This window comes from Syngnathus acus, chromosome 1 (assembly GCF_901709675.1).
Source record: "Syngnathus acus chromosome 1, fSynAcu1.2, whole genome shotgun sequence".
NCBI classification, from domain to species: Eukaryota; Metazoa; Chordata; class Actinopteri; order Syngnathiformes; family Syngnathidae; genus Syngnathus; species Syngnathus acus.
Window position 1 is genome coordinate 13,653,842 of NC_051087.1, and position 21,277 is coordinate 13,675,118.

Consider the following 21,277-nt stretch of genomic DNA (forward strand, 5'->3'; position numbering starts at 1 on the left):
CATGCACAAAGCGCAAAGTTACATTCAACTAGCGAGCTACACGTTTAGCTCCAGAGTAGACATGACCGGGAAATAAGGAAAGAAAAGGGAGACGCAACAAGATGTCATCAACAATAGCCCAGTGCCCTCTAGTGACCGGAAGAAACCGCTACAGTGCATGTATGAGCAGCTACAGTTCCTACATTAAGAGCCGAATCGATTACCTTTAACTTAAAAGCGGCATCATATGCATTTCTTTCGTCCCCCATAATGAGGGTTTGTGTATAAAAGCTTTCTTGTCCGTCTTGATCTCGTTCTGTCTCTTCTTTGTGTGAATTATACGGCACTATTTGCCTGACGGATGGACATGCGATCAACACACCACTCTTCTCCCCAGTGACCGTGTCAGATATCCCTCCGCCCAGCAAAGCGGTGCCGCACAACCACAGCCTCCTTACGAGTGTATAAGTGATCAAGTCATCACAAAAATCAGGAAAAATCCATAGGTACGCCGCACCGGACGACAAGCCGCAGGGTTCAAAACTTGAGCAAAAAGTAGCGGCTTATAGTCCGGAAATTACGGTATACTATTTATGCATCAGAAAAACACGTCAAAGTCACAAATATATTTGTGGAGTCGGAAAACACACATGAAAATCACAAATTTATTTGTAGAGCCGAAAACCACATATCAATAGAATGTACAAAGTGTTTCCACTTGAGTTGCTTTTCAAGTTGCCCTTTCACCCATCAACCAAAGCATAATCCAGACGGATGGCAACTTTTCCAATTCCTTACTTTTTCCACCAAGTCAGTAGTGTGTGCATGTGTGCGAGTGTGCGTGTGTGTGTGTGCGTGCGAATGTGTGCGTGCGTGTGTGTGTATGTGCGTGTGTGTGTGTGTGTGTGTGCGCGTCTGCGTTTTGTGTGTTGGCTCCACATGGCTAGTTTAAACCGGATTCATAAGTTTTAATAACGACTAAACAGTGAAATAAAGAACTGTATCTCCTATACTGTCGCTGTTATACCTGGTGTAGTTTGTTTTTCCGAGTCTAGCCTATGTAGGGATGGTGCCAGAGAGCCAAACAGTATGACTGGATGAGACTTGATGATGGAAAGCTCGGATGGAAGATGAGGAAGATAGTGTGAATCTGTAGTCAGGCAGTCTGATAAACAGCATGGCAGAGAACCAGACAGCCAAATGGAAACACGTCGATGGTCTCAGGCTTACCGCCAGAGGACCGTGTTACTCAGACGGAAAATAAGGAGGGGGAGGTGAAAGAGAAACATCACTATGGCCATGCACAAACTCTTGTACCTCTTAATTCTCACTCTGTCACTGTTTCCCTCTCTCTCTCACCTTAAAAAATTCTTGAACTTTTTGTGTCACGTATTTTACTCATCTCTTTTGCATAACTTGTCTTCTTATCCGCTTTCCCCACCCACCTGTCTGTACCCACAAAGTCAGACAGAGGCACTTTTAGAGTTAGTCAATTTTGAGTGAGTGATTATTAGAGCCAGCAAGAGAGCGCTGAACTGGCTCTGACACAGATATTCTCACAGCTAAAAGCTTTTAGGGCTTCAATGAAGTGCTACACTGCTATCTTGTGAATATGTTATTTACGTCGCTGTTTTCTGATCAACATTGACTGCACATGTCACTGTTCCCTGATCACTGTGCCTGGATGCCAAGAACAATTGAGATATGAATGAAAGCTTTTCATGGTGAATCGAAATATCCACACTCGCCAACTGTGAAGATATGAAATACGACTTTGGAGCTGACTCACTGAAGAGTCCATTCCGGATCTAATTTTGAGCCAAGGCGCAGTTATTGTGAGAGTTCAGCTCGCAATGGTATGTGCCTAACCTCTGTAGCAGCTGGCTGTGTCAAGTACAACTCTGAAAACTGCCACGCTTCACCCAGTCTGACCTTCACCAGCATATCACACTTGCTGACGAAGGAGAATGAGTGCTGTGCTTGTATTCTGTAAGCGAAGTAGACCTGACTAACTGGACAGATGCACACGCGTCCATACACGCTGCTCATTTCCTGCCCAATGAGTTGGTTTTGGATGACATCTAAATCACTCCATAACTTCTCCCATGTGGAAAAAGAGTGTGCTACTCTTGCTGGCAGACGCTTGCCTACTCCTTCTATCGTGTTTGGATGGAAAGTCTTGAACTTGTACTAGTCTGCACTACACACTTTGTGCATTCAACTGATGTCTGTTGTATTTTTACTTTTTTATTGCCACTAGACGCACAGTAAGCTTCCCTTAGAGGCCCCAATCGTCTGGCCAAAGCATCATTTCTTCTTGCTGCTGTTCTACAGCAACAACACGTATTCCCAAAGTTGAATATCTTGCTTTTAAGTTAGACTTATGGCCATCTTGAGCATTTTGAGTAGCAAGTTTGTCTGAAAATAGGGGCAGGATAGAGCGGGAGACAAACTAAAAATGTCGAAGGCAAAGCCAAGTCAGAGGAGGACACCTAAAACAGAAAGTCAGAGGTCTCGTAGCACTCCCATGGGGACACCTAGCAGGATGTAGGAGGGTCAAGCTATTAGGCAGCAGTTTGATATCTCCTCTGTGTAGAACTTGTTTAGACTCTCCTGGTTACTGAGGCCCTGCAGGGAAATTGGCCTCATTTCCTTGGCTACTTCCTCTTCAATTCAGACTCTAGTGAGTGAGTCTATGCTTTATGTCATTTGGAATCTAGTTTAGCCCAAGTAATCTGCAAACAGCAAAGACATGATAAGGAATTAAAATACAATTATCAGAATCTTGGGATATTACTGTGCTGCCAGTTGTTTTCAAATTAGAAATAGCAAATGAGGCAACTTCAAGGACTTGGGCTTTGGTACTGGAAGATTGATTCATGTCTTGCACACACAAAAAAATAGTGAGACACTAGTCTGCTTCCTAGCTCTAGGTGGCGCAGTATCAGTGTGCGCCATGAACTCTGACATCTTCCCTTCCATGCCACTATGTGTGTTATTAGCCTGTCTGTGTGGTTTGCAACAAAATATACAGAAACAAAAATTAGACTGGAAAAAAATGGTTACAGATGGAACAAGCTGAATTTCTATAATTCTATGAAATTATACAAAAATGACCATAAGCATGGTGAAAAAGCTATTCTATTTTAATTAGGCCTAAGGTCAATTGCTTTCCATTGCAGTTGTTATGTCGCATTGACTATTTGTTGCTGAGGATCAAAGGTTACTGAGGTCACCTCGTCAGTTAGGCAGAGCTGATGGTTTTGTATTGGGTCACTAAAGTCCATGCCCACAGGTACAGGCCTTCTTTGCCGTAATAGCTACTGCAGAATATCTGACATTTTTTTTCACAGTGTTTGAGGTGAGGCTGCTCAGCCTGGCAATTTATTCCAATGGTTGTTGCTTTCAACTAACTACTGTTCACTGCGTGAATCAAACTCTATGGGCCCTATTTTGTGCCCTTGGCGCAAAAATGGGCGGAACTTCATTTCTGTTCCAATGCAAGTCTAGTCTAGCGTGTTTGGGGCAATGTTGTGCTCAACTGAGCATGCCGGCGAACAACGCAATCTCGCCCCCAACGTACCTGCTAATTTGGTGACAGAAAGTAGGCATAAAAGCAGGCGCATCGTCATTTTCGTGCAGGGGCAATGGTTTAGTTCGGCGTGTTTGTGAATTTGGTAGACGTGCTACGCCTCAATGTGCGTTTCTGTCTCGCCTATCAGCGCATCTGCAAATGTGGTTTCAAAAAGATGCCAGTCTCAGTTATACCTTGCATTGAGGTTGTAAGGCAACGAGGCAAGCCGGCGGGTTAGGGTTAGCGCTATGGTTAGCTCAGCACTTTGTGCTCTGCTCTTCTTTTGTTTCCTCAATGTCAGGCACGGCATACTCGGATTTGCACTTTAACCGCCTTGATTTTGATGCAAATTAGCAATATGGCATGGATTGGCTGTTAAATGTTTACTTCCATTCCACAAAAGAGCACAAAGGCGCAAATGCCCCCTTTACGCCCAATTATACCAGCTCAACACATTTCAAAATACCAAAAGAAAGAAAACCCCACCATGCGCAGTTAGACTACACTGCGCTAGATTTGAAAATGTATGAATTGTATGATTGTATGTCAATGTTGCAACGTAAGAATGACAAATGCTGTCAAATGCTCCAGGTTCAATCTGGTCTCACCAAAAAATACATTTTCTCAAATCCCTTAGGCTAGGTGTTGATGTTTCTACCTGCAGTAACAATGACACCATCAGACGTAGTGTCCTTTATCATGCTTTGATTGCATGCATGACCAAATCTTCCCCCTTTCTTTGGTTCTCTTTTCTGTTGTCAGAGCTGAATGCCTACCGTACATGTTCATCTTATTCACTAGTTTAAAAGGCAATTTGCGGAAACCATATGATCCTCAATGCTGATAAAGTGGAAAGCCAGTCTTACAGGAACTGACATGAGGTAACAGCACTTTACTGCCTACTGTATTCGATGGCTGTCAGGTTAGTGGAGTGTGCCCTTTGGCAGGATAATAAGTGACACACAATTATATTGTCATGTGAAGTTCAAAATCGAATCAAGTAATGCAGGGTAACTACTGCGAAAGACAACTTCCACTTTTCGAGTTGCTCTCAGAACTGTCCTCATCATGGTCGTGACAGTGTAATATTACATTTTCTTCCCTTTTGGAACTACAGCTAACACCCTTGTGAATTTTCCTACACATATATATGTTGTCCCTGAGTACGTAGGATGTAGGTTATTTATTAATATACCCTCTTGACTCAAGATGTGCATACAATGTGAGTGGTGATAATTGTAGTGGTATGGTATGGTCAGGTTCATGCAATTACACAAAGTACACCAGCAGTTGTTGGAAATATAAAGAATTCTGAATATATGTTTAAATCCATATAGGTTTTGCATTTTTTTTCACCTGGTCATATTTTAGTATAAGTAGTTTGCATCCTGAAAAAATGTGGGCGCTAGAGCACTGATGAACAGTAATGGCAGCAAGGCTCCCAAAAATGAGGCATCTGACCTTTTATTCCTGTTAAGCAAGGTGCTGAAATGCTTGTCTCATCGATTTAGGATTCCTTTGTGGCACTTTATCAGTGCGCTCCTGTCATCAATACAAACTGGGTCGGCCCATGCTCGGGCATGTTTTTGCCCGGGCCATGGAGCGATTTGATGGCACTGTGAAATGCCTGGATGTTGTTTGTGTCAGCATAACCTTGGATCTTTTTAAAATGTGTGGTGCCTGGTTGATAATGTGGATGTTTCTGCAAGAGTGCTCTGGCAACAAGCTCGACAGGAAGTCTCAAATCTGTATTTCCACTTGTGTACAGTTCAAGTCTCAACTAATTGTGCCCTGCTTATTTCCTCATTGTCGCATTTTGATTAATAGACCTGACTGAGGCACAAAAACAGGAGCAGAGCACTTGAGTGGGCGAGTGTTGCACGTCAGTCAGACTCAGTTAATGTGGATTTGGTTGTTTACTGTTTTGTTGTTTACTGTTTTGTCGTTGTTTAGACAGTAGGGTTACGGGTTAGTGTTTTTGTAAATCTTGCAAACCAAAGTACCCTCTATATCTCTTGAATGCATTTCAGTTAAGGCAAACTGGACCACAGGCTGGCCCACTAAGGGGCTTGGTTCTGGACTGCATGCGGCGCGCAAGTCGTTAATTGAATAACACTCTTTTATAGTGTGGACGCGTGTGTTTCCATTCTGCTGTTCCACTGTCAGGATCTGATGTTCCCTTGCAAGGAACTCGATGGGAAACGAATCAACAAGTAGTGTTAATTGACTAGTCCAAACAACCTGCCTGCCTGCCTTGGCTCAGATGCTCAGCTCCAGTATGTGTACCATGGTCAGATTTGTGGAGTTTGTGGATGGTTCATAATGGGCTTCATTCCGTCACATTTAATCAGCTTTGCTCTCAGAGACAGAGGGATTACTGGGCCTTTGGTGTATAAAGGCCACCGGACCTGGCGGACTCTTAACACCGCAGTATTGTTTTGGTGTGCAATATGCTAATCCCAATTAGCAGTGGTGTGCAGCGGGGAATGTCACATACCACAAATCCACACGAGTCACAGACTGGAGAGTGTGTGTTTGGAAGAGAGTCAAAAGACAGTGGCAGTGGCTCCCTCATTCTTACACTCAGAAATAAAAAAAATAAAAACCCAATTCTGCCAACAAAAAAAGACAGCCTGATTTAGTCTCCTGCATCTAGATTTGAGAAATTTTATGAATGGAAAATGTAACAATGGTATGACCTTCATTTCATGATTTTACCACACGTGGTTAATTCATCCAATCTGGATCACCAAGCAGACCAAGTGGAGGACTGCCTCTGCTGTGCCTCCACGTTGTCATATGCGCGTCCAGTCCCCGTGGAAAAGTTTTACTTTTGCTAAAACGCTGGCACATAGTTGCAAGTGGCATTTGTCTGTATAACATCGAACTTGTCTTAAAAATACTGTACCTGTTTAGATATCATGGCAACAACTTCAGCAAAAAAGTGGTGGTATTTCTTTTATACACTAGTATGCTGTTTGGAAGCAGCTATTCATTCCATATTCGAACATTAAAACCGATGTTCTTTAAATGTTTAATGCCCCCTATCATATTTTAGGAATGGCTTGCTTGGCTGTCAACATAATAAAACAAGCAGTCTTACCACAGCCAGCATTTTCAAAGCCCATTTATTATTTAATAGTTACGTTTCGTGTGTGTGTGTGTGTGAGTGTGAGTGTGAGTGTGTGTGTGTGTGTGTGTGTGTGTGTGTGTGTGTGTGTGTGTGTGTGTGTGTGTGCGTGTGTGTGTGTGTGTGTGTGTGAGCAAGCGAGCAAGCGTGTGTTTGAATAAAAGTACCTCGATTTTTAGTTTCAGTCGTATCCTAATCATAAATGTTATACAACCTTAATAATGACAATTATTTGCAGTTCGTAAAGTCTGGCGCAAGAATATAGCCAATATATTCAATACATACATAAAGTCTCGTTTCATTCAAACCTTTGTGTGTGGAGCTGTAAATAAACTTCAGCAAAAAGATGGTCATTGTCTTTCAACTTTCTTGTTTGGGAAGGAATCCTAGATAGCACTGTCCGCTTTCCTTGTTAACCTCTGCTCGGTGTGCAGCTTTGCAAACAAACGGATTTGAAACAGTGAAAGGCAAAATCAATTCCAATTGGAACTTAGTGACCCCAAGAAAGGCAAACACTGCACTAAATTTGCACTGACCACGATACAGAGGAAAAAAAGGCAATAAGGTCTTCAGCAGTGTCTTTTATTTCATTGAAGCATAGGGTGGTGGTATACATTCTGAACACACTTGTTATATTCAAGGTCGTTGTAATTTAGGCAACCAAATTAACCAAACACCATGTTAAACCATGTTACAATCAAATTAAACCATGTTACAGTTTTTTTTATTTATTTATAAAAAACGATTTATTTTCTATGCAATGTGTCTGCATTAGAGTCCCAGGGGAGCATCATTTATTTCTTTTCAATACAATACACTTTGTTCGAGGTTAATCTTGGTCACATCAGTTAAAAAACTTTCTTCTAAAACTTTCGTAGATTTCTCATCTCTGTACTTTGCAAAATCCAATCTGGACTTCCGATTCTTTTTGCTGATGAGCGGTTTGAATCTTGCGCTATGGCATGTATATTTCCTCTTTCAATTTCTTCAATGGTGATATACTGTAAAACATGACGGTCGCAACAGAATGAATTCTGAAGTCTCCAAACCAATGGTGTCTGCCAATTCATATAAAAATGCATCCAAACTAATCAGGAGAAGCTTTTTCATGCAACAACATAATTACCCAAAATACACTCCCAACAAAACAAAAATAAGCAATTGGGAGTGGAAGACTTTGACTGGCCAGGTCATTCATCAGACCTTAACCTAAAAGAGCATGCAAAAGATTTGCATTTCCTTCCCGAAAGGAGCTCATTTACCTGCTATTTGAATAGAAGCACCTGTGACTAAAGACAAACTGTGGCAGGGTTTTTATTTTCTGGATCTGAGTTTGCCCATCTCTGGTTTCACAATATTTTTAATTTTACTTTGAATCAAAATATCGAATGACTGAAACGGCAACTAGAGACTAAAAAGTGAGTCATAGACAAACGGTAAGGACTGCCTAAGTTATCTTTCTGACCAACGCATCAAACATCTGGAAGGTTTTACATGATTGCATGCAGTCATTGCGATAGCATTGTCTGCTACAGGCGATTGTTCGTGATCATTTTAATCTGTGTGTAATATGTTTTTCTATTCCATTATACCACAAACACGAAACAGCTTTCAGACAGCTTTTGTGGTGACCGCGCGCACAGTTCGCAATCCAGACTCCAAAAAAAAAGGCTGATTGTTCATATTATTTTTACACAGTTTGTCTGTTATGGAACATTGCCTTAACTGCTTTCAAAATTGACGCCATAGAAACAGACAGTGGTGAGACAGGCTGTTCGCTTCACTGGCTCTCAAAGTCAATGTACAGAAAAGATAAGAAACGAGGATTTTATATTCTCCTGCATGAAAGAGGTTCTTTACACAATATTGTGCATCATCCAACATGTAGTTCCAGAATTATTTGGACGACTACAAAAACACTTCAATATATTGGATATAAAATATTTAAGATGCTGGAGAGGAAGGTTCGTTGAGAGGTAGAATCTCAGATTCAAGAGTAGCAGTGTGGTTTTCATTCTGGGCGTAGAACAGTGGACGGGCACTAACTCCTCGGCAGGGTCCTCGTGGATGAATGGGAGTTCACCCAAAAAGTCTGCATGTGTTTTCTGGACTTAAAGAAAGCGTTCCACCGTGTACCCTGGGATTTTTTCTTGGAGGTTCACCAGGAGTATGGTATTTCGGACACCCTAGTATGGGCTGGCCACTTTGCAGGCAGTAAGTCAAATTTGTTTCCTTTCAGGGTTGGATTCCGCGAAATTTGCCCATTGATTCTGTTCGTAAATTTTATGGGCAGAATTTCTAAGAGCAGCCAAGAGATTGAGGATGTTCGGTTTAGTGATCTCAACATTGCATCTCTGCTTTTTGCAGACAATGAGGTGCTGTTGGCTTCTTCAAGTCGTGATCTCTAGCTCTCACTGGAGCGGTTCGCAACCAAGTGTGAAACGGTTAGAATGAAAATCCGCACATCCAAAACTGAGACCATGGTCCTCAGTCAGACGAGGGTGAAGTGCCCTCTTTGGGTTAATACCATTGTGTTTATGCTGGTCGTATCATTTTATTTTGCTGTATTCATCCGCCACACCTTAAAAGTTGGTCCATGATAATATTGTCTGTCAATAATCTGGTCCTTGGTGCTAAAAAGTTTGGGGACCGCTGCTGTAATCTACAATTAGTTCTTTGATTTTGTCCAAGTTGAGAACAAAATGTCCTTTCCCTCTTTATAGATCAGGGGTGTCAAAATAATTTTTGTCGTGGGCCCCATCGTAGTTACAGTTTCCTTCTGAGGGGCATTATGACTGTCAACCCAAATACGTAAATGTATGGACGAAATTTTTGTATTGATACAAGTCGATGCACAATTTGTCTTCGTGGGCTGAATATTATTACATTTTGGGCCAAATATGGCCCGCGGGCCAGAGTTTAACACTCCTGCCATAGATGGTGACTTTGTGAACCGGGTCCCTCTGGATGTAAACTTGTCCCCTACTCTGATGAGGCTGAGGATGTTTGTTTCAGCTGCATAATGTGATGAATGCTGCACACAGTGACTTTTGCAGCGTACATCGGCATTGAACCAGGGCTTCTGATTGGAGAAAACACAAATAGTCCAGGAGGGGATGCAGATGGAGGTGCACCACCTATTGTAGCTGCTTACAGTGTCAGTGTTTTCATGAATGCGCTCCGTAGCTTCCTTGAAAATGCACATTGCGAGTTATGTGAATGGATTGTGGATGCCATGGCAAAGGCATCTGCTTTAACTGTTGTCTGAACTTTTTGGAAAGCCGGGATCATTGCTGAAGAGCAACATGACAACGAGTGACTCCCACAATGACGAGAGGCAACTTGTCTAATGGTGAATTTGTTCAGCTGTTAATTTGGATACAGAAGATAAGGACTTTAATGGATTTGTGGATAAAGATTACGATACATTGTTACATATACGTATATATAGAATAAAGTACAACCAAACACACTGACTTGCTCCCGTTACCAGTTTTGTATAGGCTACTGTGTGTGTGTTTTCTGATATTCATTCTGATTCATTCACCAATTATAAAGAGGTGATGTGGGTGTCGTTCCCCCATTGAGCTGTGTCGAGAACATCATTTATCTAGTCAAGTCTATTCTGAAAAAAAAACATTTCTAATCTTGACTCTCCTCCAAGTCTATCCCTTCTGTTCAATACGGCTGTGCCACTGTTTGGTGTTGGATTATTTCTTCACAAGACACCCTCTTCTTTGTTTGCCTTGAGGCATAGCGCAGTTAAAAAATGAGCCACCACTGACCAGAGAAAGCTAATAAATGGGGTGAATCAATAGAAAGACTCTCTAAAAGTGGGTCGCCACTGAACTGAGCACATCATAACCAAGGAAATGAGATTGGATGAGAATGTCACTGTGGGTTTCAAATGGGGAAAAGGATCAATAGCCTAGCAAATGACACAGATCAATCTCACCAGTGACTGCTCTGGACACTGACTACTCCCGTAACCCAGATCATGGGAATTGCGTGTCAGGAACAGTCAAATTAAAGAAGTGAGAATGAATGGCGGGTCTCATCTGAGGGTCATATTAACAATGATCACTTATGTCTCTTTTGGCAGAAACCCTGCTCACAGCATTGAAACATTACTACTGTGTACGGGCAACCCTGGTCGAGTGGTGATCTCAGATCACCTGTCCCTGTGGGGACCCCGGTTCAAGATCTTCCCCAGACACATAGCTGCAGTGTCATTGAGGAAGACACCACAACACCCCCAAACTCCTCATTGGGCTTTTTTCCCTTTCCGAAGAAGTTTTGCAAACATCTCTGTTTCTTGCTCATATTTGCTTCCTTCGCGGGCTCGACTGAGGTGACATGTCACGTGACCGAGACGAGCGTCTTGACCTGAACCGACGGATGTAATTGGGAGAGAATCGCCTGTTTTTTTTATATTTTTCAAAATAAATTTTTACTCATTTTTGCTAGCTTTGTGGGCTAGACTGGGGAAACATGTCACGTGACCGGGGCGAGCGTCTTGACCTGAATTAATTGATCGTCGATTAAAAAACGTTTTTTTTTTTTCTGTGCGGCTTGGCGGACCGGTACCAAGTGACCCACGGACCGGTACCGGTCCGCGGACCGGGGGTTGGGGACCCCTGGTGTACATGACAAAAAAGAGGCTTTTTCTTCTCTAACTGGAATTCATTTGAAGCTGTGTAACAATAGACAACAAAAAATTATTCAATAACGTACAATAAGTGGAAATGTAGTATTTCTGTAAAACATGTTTGTGACCACACGTATACTTTATTCTTTCAAATGATAATGTACACCGTGAAAACAGTCCCTGTTTGTCAAAGCCATCAATATAGAAAAAAAAACTAAAATGTTGAGTCACAGTTTTTTAACTAAGGAGAGGTTTTGCAGTTTAGAGTCGGACTGAAATCATTCATTTCCTTTAATCTACATACGTTTCCATTGTACCCCAGCTGTGTTGTGCTGTGAATTTTTATTTTGCATCAGCTTTTTACACACTGAAAGAATGAGAGAGCTCAAGACATTAAAACACAAGTATCTGACAGACTCTCTGCTGAATGATTAGGGTAGAAACTTCTATACTTCTGATGTGTTAGAATAAAAGATTCTCTCTGTGCAGAGAGGAAGGATATTCTTTGTAACGCTTCTCCCAGCACATGACATTTGACTCTTGTGAAGATTTGACAGTACAATAGTTCTCAACCTTTGTTTCAACATTTTGATGTTTCTCTCACACATAATTACTATTTAGGGCCCACTTAAGGAAAGATGATTAGAATATCGCACTAATAACATCAACAAGACTGTGCCTCAAATGCCATCACACTGAGTTCTTGCAACCGAAATAATTTGTTAAATCATCTGTGGTTCAGTCGGCTGATCACAAACTATGCTGCAAGTTGCATCATCAAGTTTTCTGTTCACGTAACCATCTAAGTCCTGTTATTGTCGGCAAGAACCAGGAGTCTGCTACATGAAGATTATTGGAATAATACAGAGCCAAGAAACTGTCGACTGTATATCGAGGGATATTTTCTTGTTAACATAAATGGGGCATAAAATTCTTGGCTGAACAGAAGCTCAACTGCAAGGATCATCATCACAAGCACTAAAATCCCAGTGTCCTGCTGATGATCCTCCACAGACTGTTTTATTTGTGCTTGATGTGGCAAATTAACTTGGTCGAGCTTTTTGTTTTTGTGAACATCAAAGATAAGTAAAATTGATGAATCTCATTAAATGAATAATGTCTGTTCAGAGATACTACCAGTCAAATGCAGCAGCAGAAGTGAAAACATGAGCAAGACATAAAAACAAGTACCACAAACAAAAGCAATGATTGAAAGAAGACAGATGGGATTTTAAAGGGGTACACACTCCCAAATCAACTTTTTTTTGCTGATAAACTGTATAAACGGGTCTCTGCTAACACTGTCTACATGTTCTGGTCATTATTTGGCATTTTAGTGCATGTTTGTTAAAAGCCTGAATTTGGGGCAAAAACTGTATCTGTGGCGCCATCTTTAGGTTAAATACTGCACTTTCATGTGAATTTGGCTTTCTGTCCTCTGATTGGACGGGCAGCGAATCCTGATGTCACTTCCGGAAATTTGATGTTGTTGCTCTGCCGCTGTGGGGTATACAAGTGGATCTGTCACGTACACAACCCCGCAGCAAGTTGCAGTTGGAATCGTAGTGCTTGCGAACCTCCGTATATCGATTTTCCGGTTTGTGATTTTTTTTTAGCATAGCATTTATTTATTTAATGTAACTTGTCATAGAGTAGCTATTATTGAGGTCGTAGTTTACCCCGATTTGGCCCAATATTAGTGAGGGGTGGAGCAAGAGTCTGGTAGAGGATGAGTAAGTTAATATAAGCAAACTGACAAAACAATAAACAAACATCTGGACAAGAAACAACGGATTAGAGGGAGCTGATTGGTAAACACAAGGGGCCAGGATGACAACAGGTGCAAAGAAACCCTAACAAGGAGACAAAAAAAGCACTCAGAGACTCAAGACATACAACACAGGTGTCACACTTCAGTCCTTGAAAGCCGATATCTTGCACGTTTTAGATGTTTTCCTTTTCCAACACACCTGATTCACATTATCAAGATCGTAGGTAGGTACGTGTGTGTTAGGTAGGTAGGTAGGTAGGTAGGTAGGTAGGTAGGTAGGTAGGTAGGTAGGTATACAACCAGATCAAAAGACTGGTGGACAAACAAGTGTTGGTTAGATGATCAATCAGAACGTGTACAAAAAGATCTTGAAGAGTTCGCTGGGAAAGTGCAGTCCAAAGGGCTTACCTCAAAGCGGGAAATTTGTTGTTTGGATTATAAATAGTATATCTTTTGTGATGACGCGTCTCTCCCAATATGTCTCGTGTGTGTGTGTGTGTGTGTGTGTGTGTGCGTGCGTGCGTGCGTGTTAGTGGTGTCACGATACCAGAATTTCAGTAGTCGGTACCAATACCTGTGATTTACCACAATTCTCGATACTAATTTGGTACCACGGTACAAAACAACAAAATCCACTTAGTTTTAAAATCACAAATTTATTTAAAACTACTTGAACCATATAGTAAACTTTATACACTAAAAAAAGAGTAACAGTGGCATGGAGCCTTCAAGTCACACATCTATGAAAACAAGCAAGACTGATAATAAATAACAATATTCAACTATATACGTTAACAAAAGAGCAGCAGTGGCATGGAGCCTCTCAAGCCTCAAACCTCTCAAGCATTTTTTGCACGTTGGCTTGTTCGAATCTATTATTGCTCTGGTTTAATGTGACCAGACGTCCTCTTTTTCCCGGACATATCCTACTTTTGAGATCGAAACAAATGTCGGATGGGAATTTCAAAATTGTCCAGGATTTAGTTTTTTGACTGCCGCCGCCCACTCCAACAGCCATGGTTGCCGTGTAAATATGTATCTTTGTACGTACATACATACATACATACAGTACAATACGTACATACATACATACATACATACATACTACATACATACATACATACTACATACACACATCATCTGTAAAGATAAAGAAACTGTTAGCGATCCATCTCTTCGAGGATATACTATGAGTTTGTAAAGTAATCGACAGGGAAAATGGATATTTGTTCGGTTGCCGTTCTTAAATCGTACTGGAAATAATAGAGACAAAAGCAAATATTCCCCCCAATTGCTTTCTTTATCCTCTTTTTAAAATTTTGAGGCTGGATACACCACGGAATGTTTTGTTTACCAGTCTGTCGCAAGGCTCCTCATCACTCTTGTGAATATGTGACTCTTCGAGCAGTCATACAACTTCAAACACACATCACTAGCATACTATTATTCCCCGTAGAGCTGCTAGTTTTATTGTTTTAACATAATTGAAAGAATTGAACGCAAACAATTTACTGATTAAGACATGGAAGTTGAGGCATGATCAAATGTAATAAGACAGATTTTATAACCACACATGTGCCCTGACAAGAATAAGACATTAGAGTCATTTAATGGTCATTATGAATAGATTATTAAACATAAAAGACAGGGATCTGTGTCCTGCCAGTAATTCTGCTGCAACCTAAATCACATAAAACACAACATACATACATGAATAAAATGTTTTAGCGGTGGTATAAAGAGGAGGATGAAAGAGTTGGAGACAATCACATTTTTGAAATTTTGGACTGTCTTTGTGTTTTTCAGTTTTTGGGAGAATTATGTCACATTTGACAGAAGGGGCTAATTTGCTTTCTGGGAAAGACAGCCGTGGGTCCATTGTGACTCACATAGCAAAGAGAACTTTGTGATCAGAATTATTTTGGTCATCATTGTGAATTCACTCTTGACTGAGATAAATATTAATAGTTTCAATCAATGCTCAATTTACATCGGAACAGAAATCCAGATTGGTGCAGATTGAATTCAGGACCATGGACAGCATCTCCATAGCCTGGGAGTTGCAGTTTTGGATTAAATAGGAGAACTAAACTTATATGTTGTCATCGCAATGTCTCATCAGTCTTTCAGTGAGCTCTCGTGCGTCAAAGGCATTTCCTTGCCTGGTTCATTTCCTCTGTAAAACTCGAGGTTACACTGACTTTCTAACTTCTTGGGCTCTGTAGGTCACACATTACATTCACCTCAAAGTGGATCACACAAGGGTAGTTTTATTACTCTGTTATGTGACATTTGAGGTGGCATTTGATGGCTGATGTGATGCATGTGTGGAGGAGTTGCATTTGAAAAGAAAAATTACAAAAGAGGCTTTGTATGTACAATTAGGTTTAAGGACACCGTGCGATGGTTGTGTACTTCTCGTATGTGTCTCCATATTGTTGCCTGTTAGTTGCGATCACATATAATTGCTCATTTGAAAGTTCAGAGCAATCAGTAGCGCTGGGAGTGAAGAGCGAGACACATGAAGTGAGCATCACAACACCAAGGATGACAGAGAACGCCACTTGATAGAATTAATTGATGAACTTCAGTGAGTGCTTAAAGACCTTCACTGTGCTTTTCAGCCCCCCTCTTTGAAAGGAAATGTATTCTGCATAAGAACATGAGTGGCGCTATGGTTAAAGGGAGTTGATTGTCACTATTATTTTTCACTCTGACAACCTTGTGCAAGTGCAAGAGGCGTAGCTGTGTTCATAACAACGAGCTTGCTGTTCAGCTGACGGCTCTACAATACTTGTCACAAAATAATGTCCTCCAGTCAAATTCACATGATTCAAATGCCTGAATATGTCAGTAAAGATACAGTAAAACTTTTGATACTTACTTTTTTACTTTTAATTCACTTGGAACTTATAGCTTATCGAGCTACATTACAGTGAAAAGCGATAACGCGTCAAAAATGCCGTGATACCGCTTGTGGTTTGTGGAAAAATAGTGACCTTATTTTGGATGTCGGCCAGGGTCTTTCTAGGGTCAGAACACCACTGTCCTGTTCTGTATCCACATCGTAGTCTGTGGGATAGTGACCCACTCTGTACGCCCACCATTTTCACACAGCTACAATTCAAATGCTCTATACATCCCGATTTGCGAAGATTTTCAAGATTGAAAGACTTCCCCTCAACTGTGTGACAACATGTTTTGCACCGAGGGGCTGACAGTAATGCATCCCCAGGCCCCACTTCAATACAGCTGTGGAGACTTGGGGGGAAGTTATATAACCAGTAATGACTTGAATGCAGGAAGTAATAGATTGTGCTTGGCTGCAAAACTGCAAATATTTCAGCACTACTGTGTGCGGTATGACATCCCTTTGGCCAAAACACACGGGTTTAGTGACAGTGTATGTAAAATCTCGACCTTTTGCTGCTACTGTTTCAGCACTAAACTATTGCAGACAACAGTGTGTAGAGCGACACCCACAAAGTGATCACTGCTTAGCAGAGAACAGATCAATGATATGAATCATGAATACTACTCTACTGATAGAAGATCTTGTTGTTCAATTCTGTGCTTGCATTCATAACATTATTATTCCAAAGAAAAAGCATGGTGAGAAAATTGCAGTATGTTCGAGATGTGCATGGTTGAGGACCAAAAAGCAGTGCTGCAGGGAGGCAAGAAGAGACAGGTCTTTAATCTAAAAAACAAAAAAGCAAACAAACAAGACATGTGGAAGGAAAAATACTAAATCCAGAGGCCCCCCAAAAAACAAAGACACAAAGTAGCAAACCAAAGGATTACACTCAGACATGAGAGACACCCACATCACCAATAACACTGCAAAAACTGAAAGCAAACAGGGAACTAAATACAAACAAACTGATGACACAACGAGCAACACAGTGAGAACAGGTGGACACAAAAACCCAGCCGGTCAGACATAAAACAAACCACAAGAAAAAGAAGAATGCCGAATTTTAAACACAGGCGATGACAGTATAACAGTAGTGTGGGTGACTGAGGATGTAACGGTCAGTTCATATGACTTGCGTGCAGGCCGTATGTGTTCAGCTCTGCCGTGTAATACGTGTGTGTCAATGAATGTGATGTTTACAAACGATTTGGCACAATACTGAAAATGTAAATACCGTATTTTCCGCACTATAAGGCGCACCGGATTATAAGACGCACCTTCAATGAATGGCCCATTTTAAAACTTTGTCCATATATAAGGCGCACCGGATTATAAAGCGCATAGAATAAATAACTCAACGTTGCTCAAACGTTAATGCAATCACAATATAGTAACACTCGAAATTGTGAAAACAACAATATATCAATAACTCAACGTTGCTCAAACGTTAATATCACACAACACACAAAATAAACACGTAAAGCTTCTATTAATAAATTAGTCCTCATCCACGAATCCATATAGGTCCATATATAAGGCACACCGGATTATAAAGCGCACTGTCGGCTTTTGAGAAAATTGGAGGTTTTTGGGTGCGCCTTATAGTGCGGAAAATACGGTAGATGAAAAGATCACACCAGCAGTGATCTATCAAACCTGGAGGTTGCATCTGTTTTGAATATGTTTCAAGTGAAGGCGCAAAGTTAAAGAAATGAACATTGATTGAAAAAAAGATTGATTCTACTTTCAGTATTCAAAACATTGTTACAAAATACACAATCTCAAACATTTCTGCACATGTTCTGTTACGCTGCTGTACGTAGATGAACTTCTTCAAAAGATCAAAATTTTCATATTGCAATAAGGCATCTTGGATTTGAAGGCCTTCACATTTGTGTACATAGAAAGCCAGTTCAGGTCACTCAGCTCAGGGAATTGCTTAAATGTCCTCATTAAATTAAATAATGAGCTAATCTCGTCTTTGAGCTCCCACACTTGGAACACTTTTCTCAAACTAAACCAGCAGACACAAGATTGGTAAAGTATAGTTAGGTCCTGGTAAACCACATTGGTTTCCTCCAAGAACGTAACAAACTGACAATGATTGCTCGTATGAATTTAACAAGTTTTACAACTGGATCCACAACATGATCTCGCTGCAATACAGACTTAGAGACTCCTGATGAATGATGCAGTGAAGGAAAATAATGTCTTGCTTCGAGTTTTGTTCCTCACATGTTGCACAAACAAAGAGGATTAATTTAATATATGATGCAGTGAAGGAAAATAACGTCTTGCTTAGAGTTTTGTTCGTCACATGTTGCACAAACAAAGATGATTAATTTAATATAGGAGGAAATTGAATAATAGGTTCCTTATTCGCTGCAGAAAAGAACTTATATTGCTTCGCGGTCTGTGTTGTAGCTCTGAATATGAATGGCACAAATCCTCTTGACAAAATGTCACGCTTTCGAAATGTTGATTTAAATGTTGTGTGGCGACCAGTTTTGGCTGCCCAAGAACAGCTTGGATAGGCCCTGTGACCCTCATGAAAATAAGCTGTTTTTAAAAAATGGATGGAGGAATGTTTAGAGTACTGTTTATGATGGTCATTTTCTCTTCTTTCTGTCCAGGTTCATCTTGGTCTTCAGCTGCCTGGTCCTCTCAGTCTTCTCAACTATTCCAACTCACCAGGATTTCTCCTCTTATTGTCTGCTTATTTTGGTACGAGACAAAAGCGGGGTTTTTAAATTGCAACATCACTATTGACCACTCGATGACACATGTATTTGCACCAGGTATTATCCTGCACTATATTACAATGTGAGTAGGCCTACAATTGTGTTGCAGATTTGAAATGACATACAATTAGGGCTGGGTATCATGGCCAATTTCCTAAATCGATTCGATTTAGATTCTGGAGGTTGTAAACCGATTACCGTATTTTCCGCCCTAAAAGGCGCACCTAAAAACCTAAAATTTTCTCAAAAGCCGACAGTGCGCCTTATAGGCAAGTGCGCCTTATATATGGATCAACTGATGAATTTGTTGATCCATACTGGTTGTACACAGTGCTCTGCCAAAATGTTTCAGTACGTTTTAGTACGACTAATAAATTACAAGGTCGCATCGCTTCCCAGCATTACGGCAACTGTAGTCAGGGGGCGTCACCGAATAGCTGTTGTACCCGCGAGGCTATTTCCTGTCAAAATAGGCTGCTCTGTTAATGTTTCGAGTAAATCTACGGATCGATATGGAAGGGAAACATAGGTAAGTAGTACCAATGCGTTAGATCGAACTTTAGTCAGTTCCGATCATTTTATAGGAGATCGTTTGAGAAACGCGATTGTTTACACTTTGCTGAGGCTCATGGGAGATTGCGAGGTGAGGCTCGTGAGACTTTGCGGATGGCTAATGCTATTGCGATAGCTGCTATACGTACCAGGCTATTTCATGTCAAAATAGGCTGCTCTGTTAATGTTTCGAGTAAATCTACGGATCGATATGGAAGGGAAACATAGGTAAGTAGTACCAATGCGTTGGATCGAACTTTAGTCAGTTCCGATCATTTTATAGGAGATCGTTTGAGAAACGCGATTGTTTACACTTTGCTGAGGCTCATGGGAGATTGCGAGGTGAGGCTCGTGAGACTTTGCGGATGGCTAATGCTATTGCGATAGCTGCTATACGTACCAGGCTATTTCATGTCAAAATAGGCTGCTCTGTTAATGTTTCGAGTAAATCTACGGATCGATATGGAAGGGAAACATAGGTAAGTAGTACCAATGCGTTAGATCGAACTTTAGTCAGTTCCGATCATTTTATAGGAGATCGTTTGAGAAACGCGATTGTTTACAGAGGGCTCGTTGGTTATTGGCTAGTGGATGCATACCGCAACCCTAGTCAACCTCAGTTTGATGCAGTATAGCTTCTATTTTATGCGCCTTATAAGCCGGTGCGCCTTATATATGGACAAAGTTTTAAAATGGGCCGTTCATTGAAGGTGCGCCTTATAACCCGGTGCGCCTTTTAGGGCGGAAAATACGGTAATTGCAATTTGGTTCGAATCGATTCAAACTGCTCTTAAATAAAAAATAGCTCACCTCTGTTGAAAAATACATGCTTTTATTTTTTGTCGGCAGGTTTCAGGCGCAAACTTGAATTAAACTTGACAGTTCACATTAAATGTAAAAAAAAATTGTCAGTCTGAAAAGTGCAAGTGACCGTACATTAACAAATTGTATAAAGGCATTGTTTTAGTGCAAAATAATAACAAATCTACAAGTGAAATTTACCTCTCAAGGCAAATCCTGTTACTTTTGTAAATTTGACAGTTCACACTTTGACTGGCCAGTGGAGACTCGGATGTTAATGTTAGTACGTCCCTCAGTTTCTTTTGTTTTGCCCCGGGCAGCTATTAGTCTGGTACCTTGTCAAGTGGCTTCAAAGGTTTGTAGGATTTCTACAATAACTGAGGTCCGCTCCGCATATCTTGCACACCACCTTGGATCTATCAACATGGAATCTCATTGTCCTTTGTTGTTTAAATGCTAAATTTATCCAAACGTCAGACTTCAGCTGGGACGACTTGCTGAGCGATGTTTTACCTGCCTCTGCCATTTTGTAAATTCGCGCTTGAACGTCTTCAAGCATGATGTCATCATGCACGAGATTGCTGCGGGCCTGCGGCAGAAAAATAACTCTCCTGTGTGCACCATGGGTGTATTACGACTATCGATTTAATGTCTTACGAAGTCAAATTTTAATGGTATCGATTCAAAATCGATTTTTTTTACTCAGCCCTACATACAGAGGTGTAGCTCAGTGGTAGAGTGGTTGTCTTCCAACCCAGAGATTGGGGGTTCGATCTTCAGCCATTGTGACCATGTCGAAATATCTATGAGCCAGATTCTGAACCCACAGTTACTCCTGACGCTGCGTCATTAGTTGGGAAATGTGGAAGTCAGTGTTAAGCACTTTGAGGGCCTCAACAGGTGGAAAAGCGCTATAGAGTGCATGTGAAAAAAATGCACAAAATGGGCACTTAATGTTAGTTTGCTGTTCAGCAGTTTTATGCCATACTTGAATGCTAATTTTTATGTTGGAGAGCCCTTTGCACTGGAAAAAATAATCACAGCCCATTATGTGGTTGTTTTATGATTGTTCAAACTCTGCTGCTAAAGGCTGGATTTTTTTACATGCGCATTCAGAGATGTATTCTGAAAAATGAAATATATTAATATAGTACAATTTCCATT

At 40.9% G+C, this 21,277-nt stretch overlaps 1 protein-coding gene across 4 annotated transcripts in view; it reads left to right on the plus strand.

The window, feature by feature from the left end:
- Window positions 1-21,277, plus strand: part of LOC119128506 (potassium voltage-gated channel subfamily KQT member 5-like) — a 98,570-nt gene that overhangs the window by 45,985 nt on the left and 31,308 nt on the right. For 3 of the 4 annotated variants that reach the window (XM_037260997.1, XM_037260994.1, XM_037260987.1), the window contains exon 2: window positions 18,653-18,743. In XM_037260997.1, the coding sequence (XP_037116892.1) occupies window positions 18,653-18,743 (91 nt within the window). Of the gene's footprint in view, window positions 1-4,332; window positions 4,435-18,652; window positions 18,744-21,277 lie in introns of those variants that run through there. The other variant, XM_037260996.1, reaches the window with a different exon arrangement.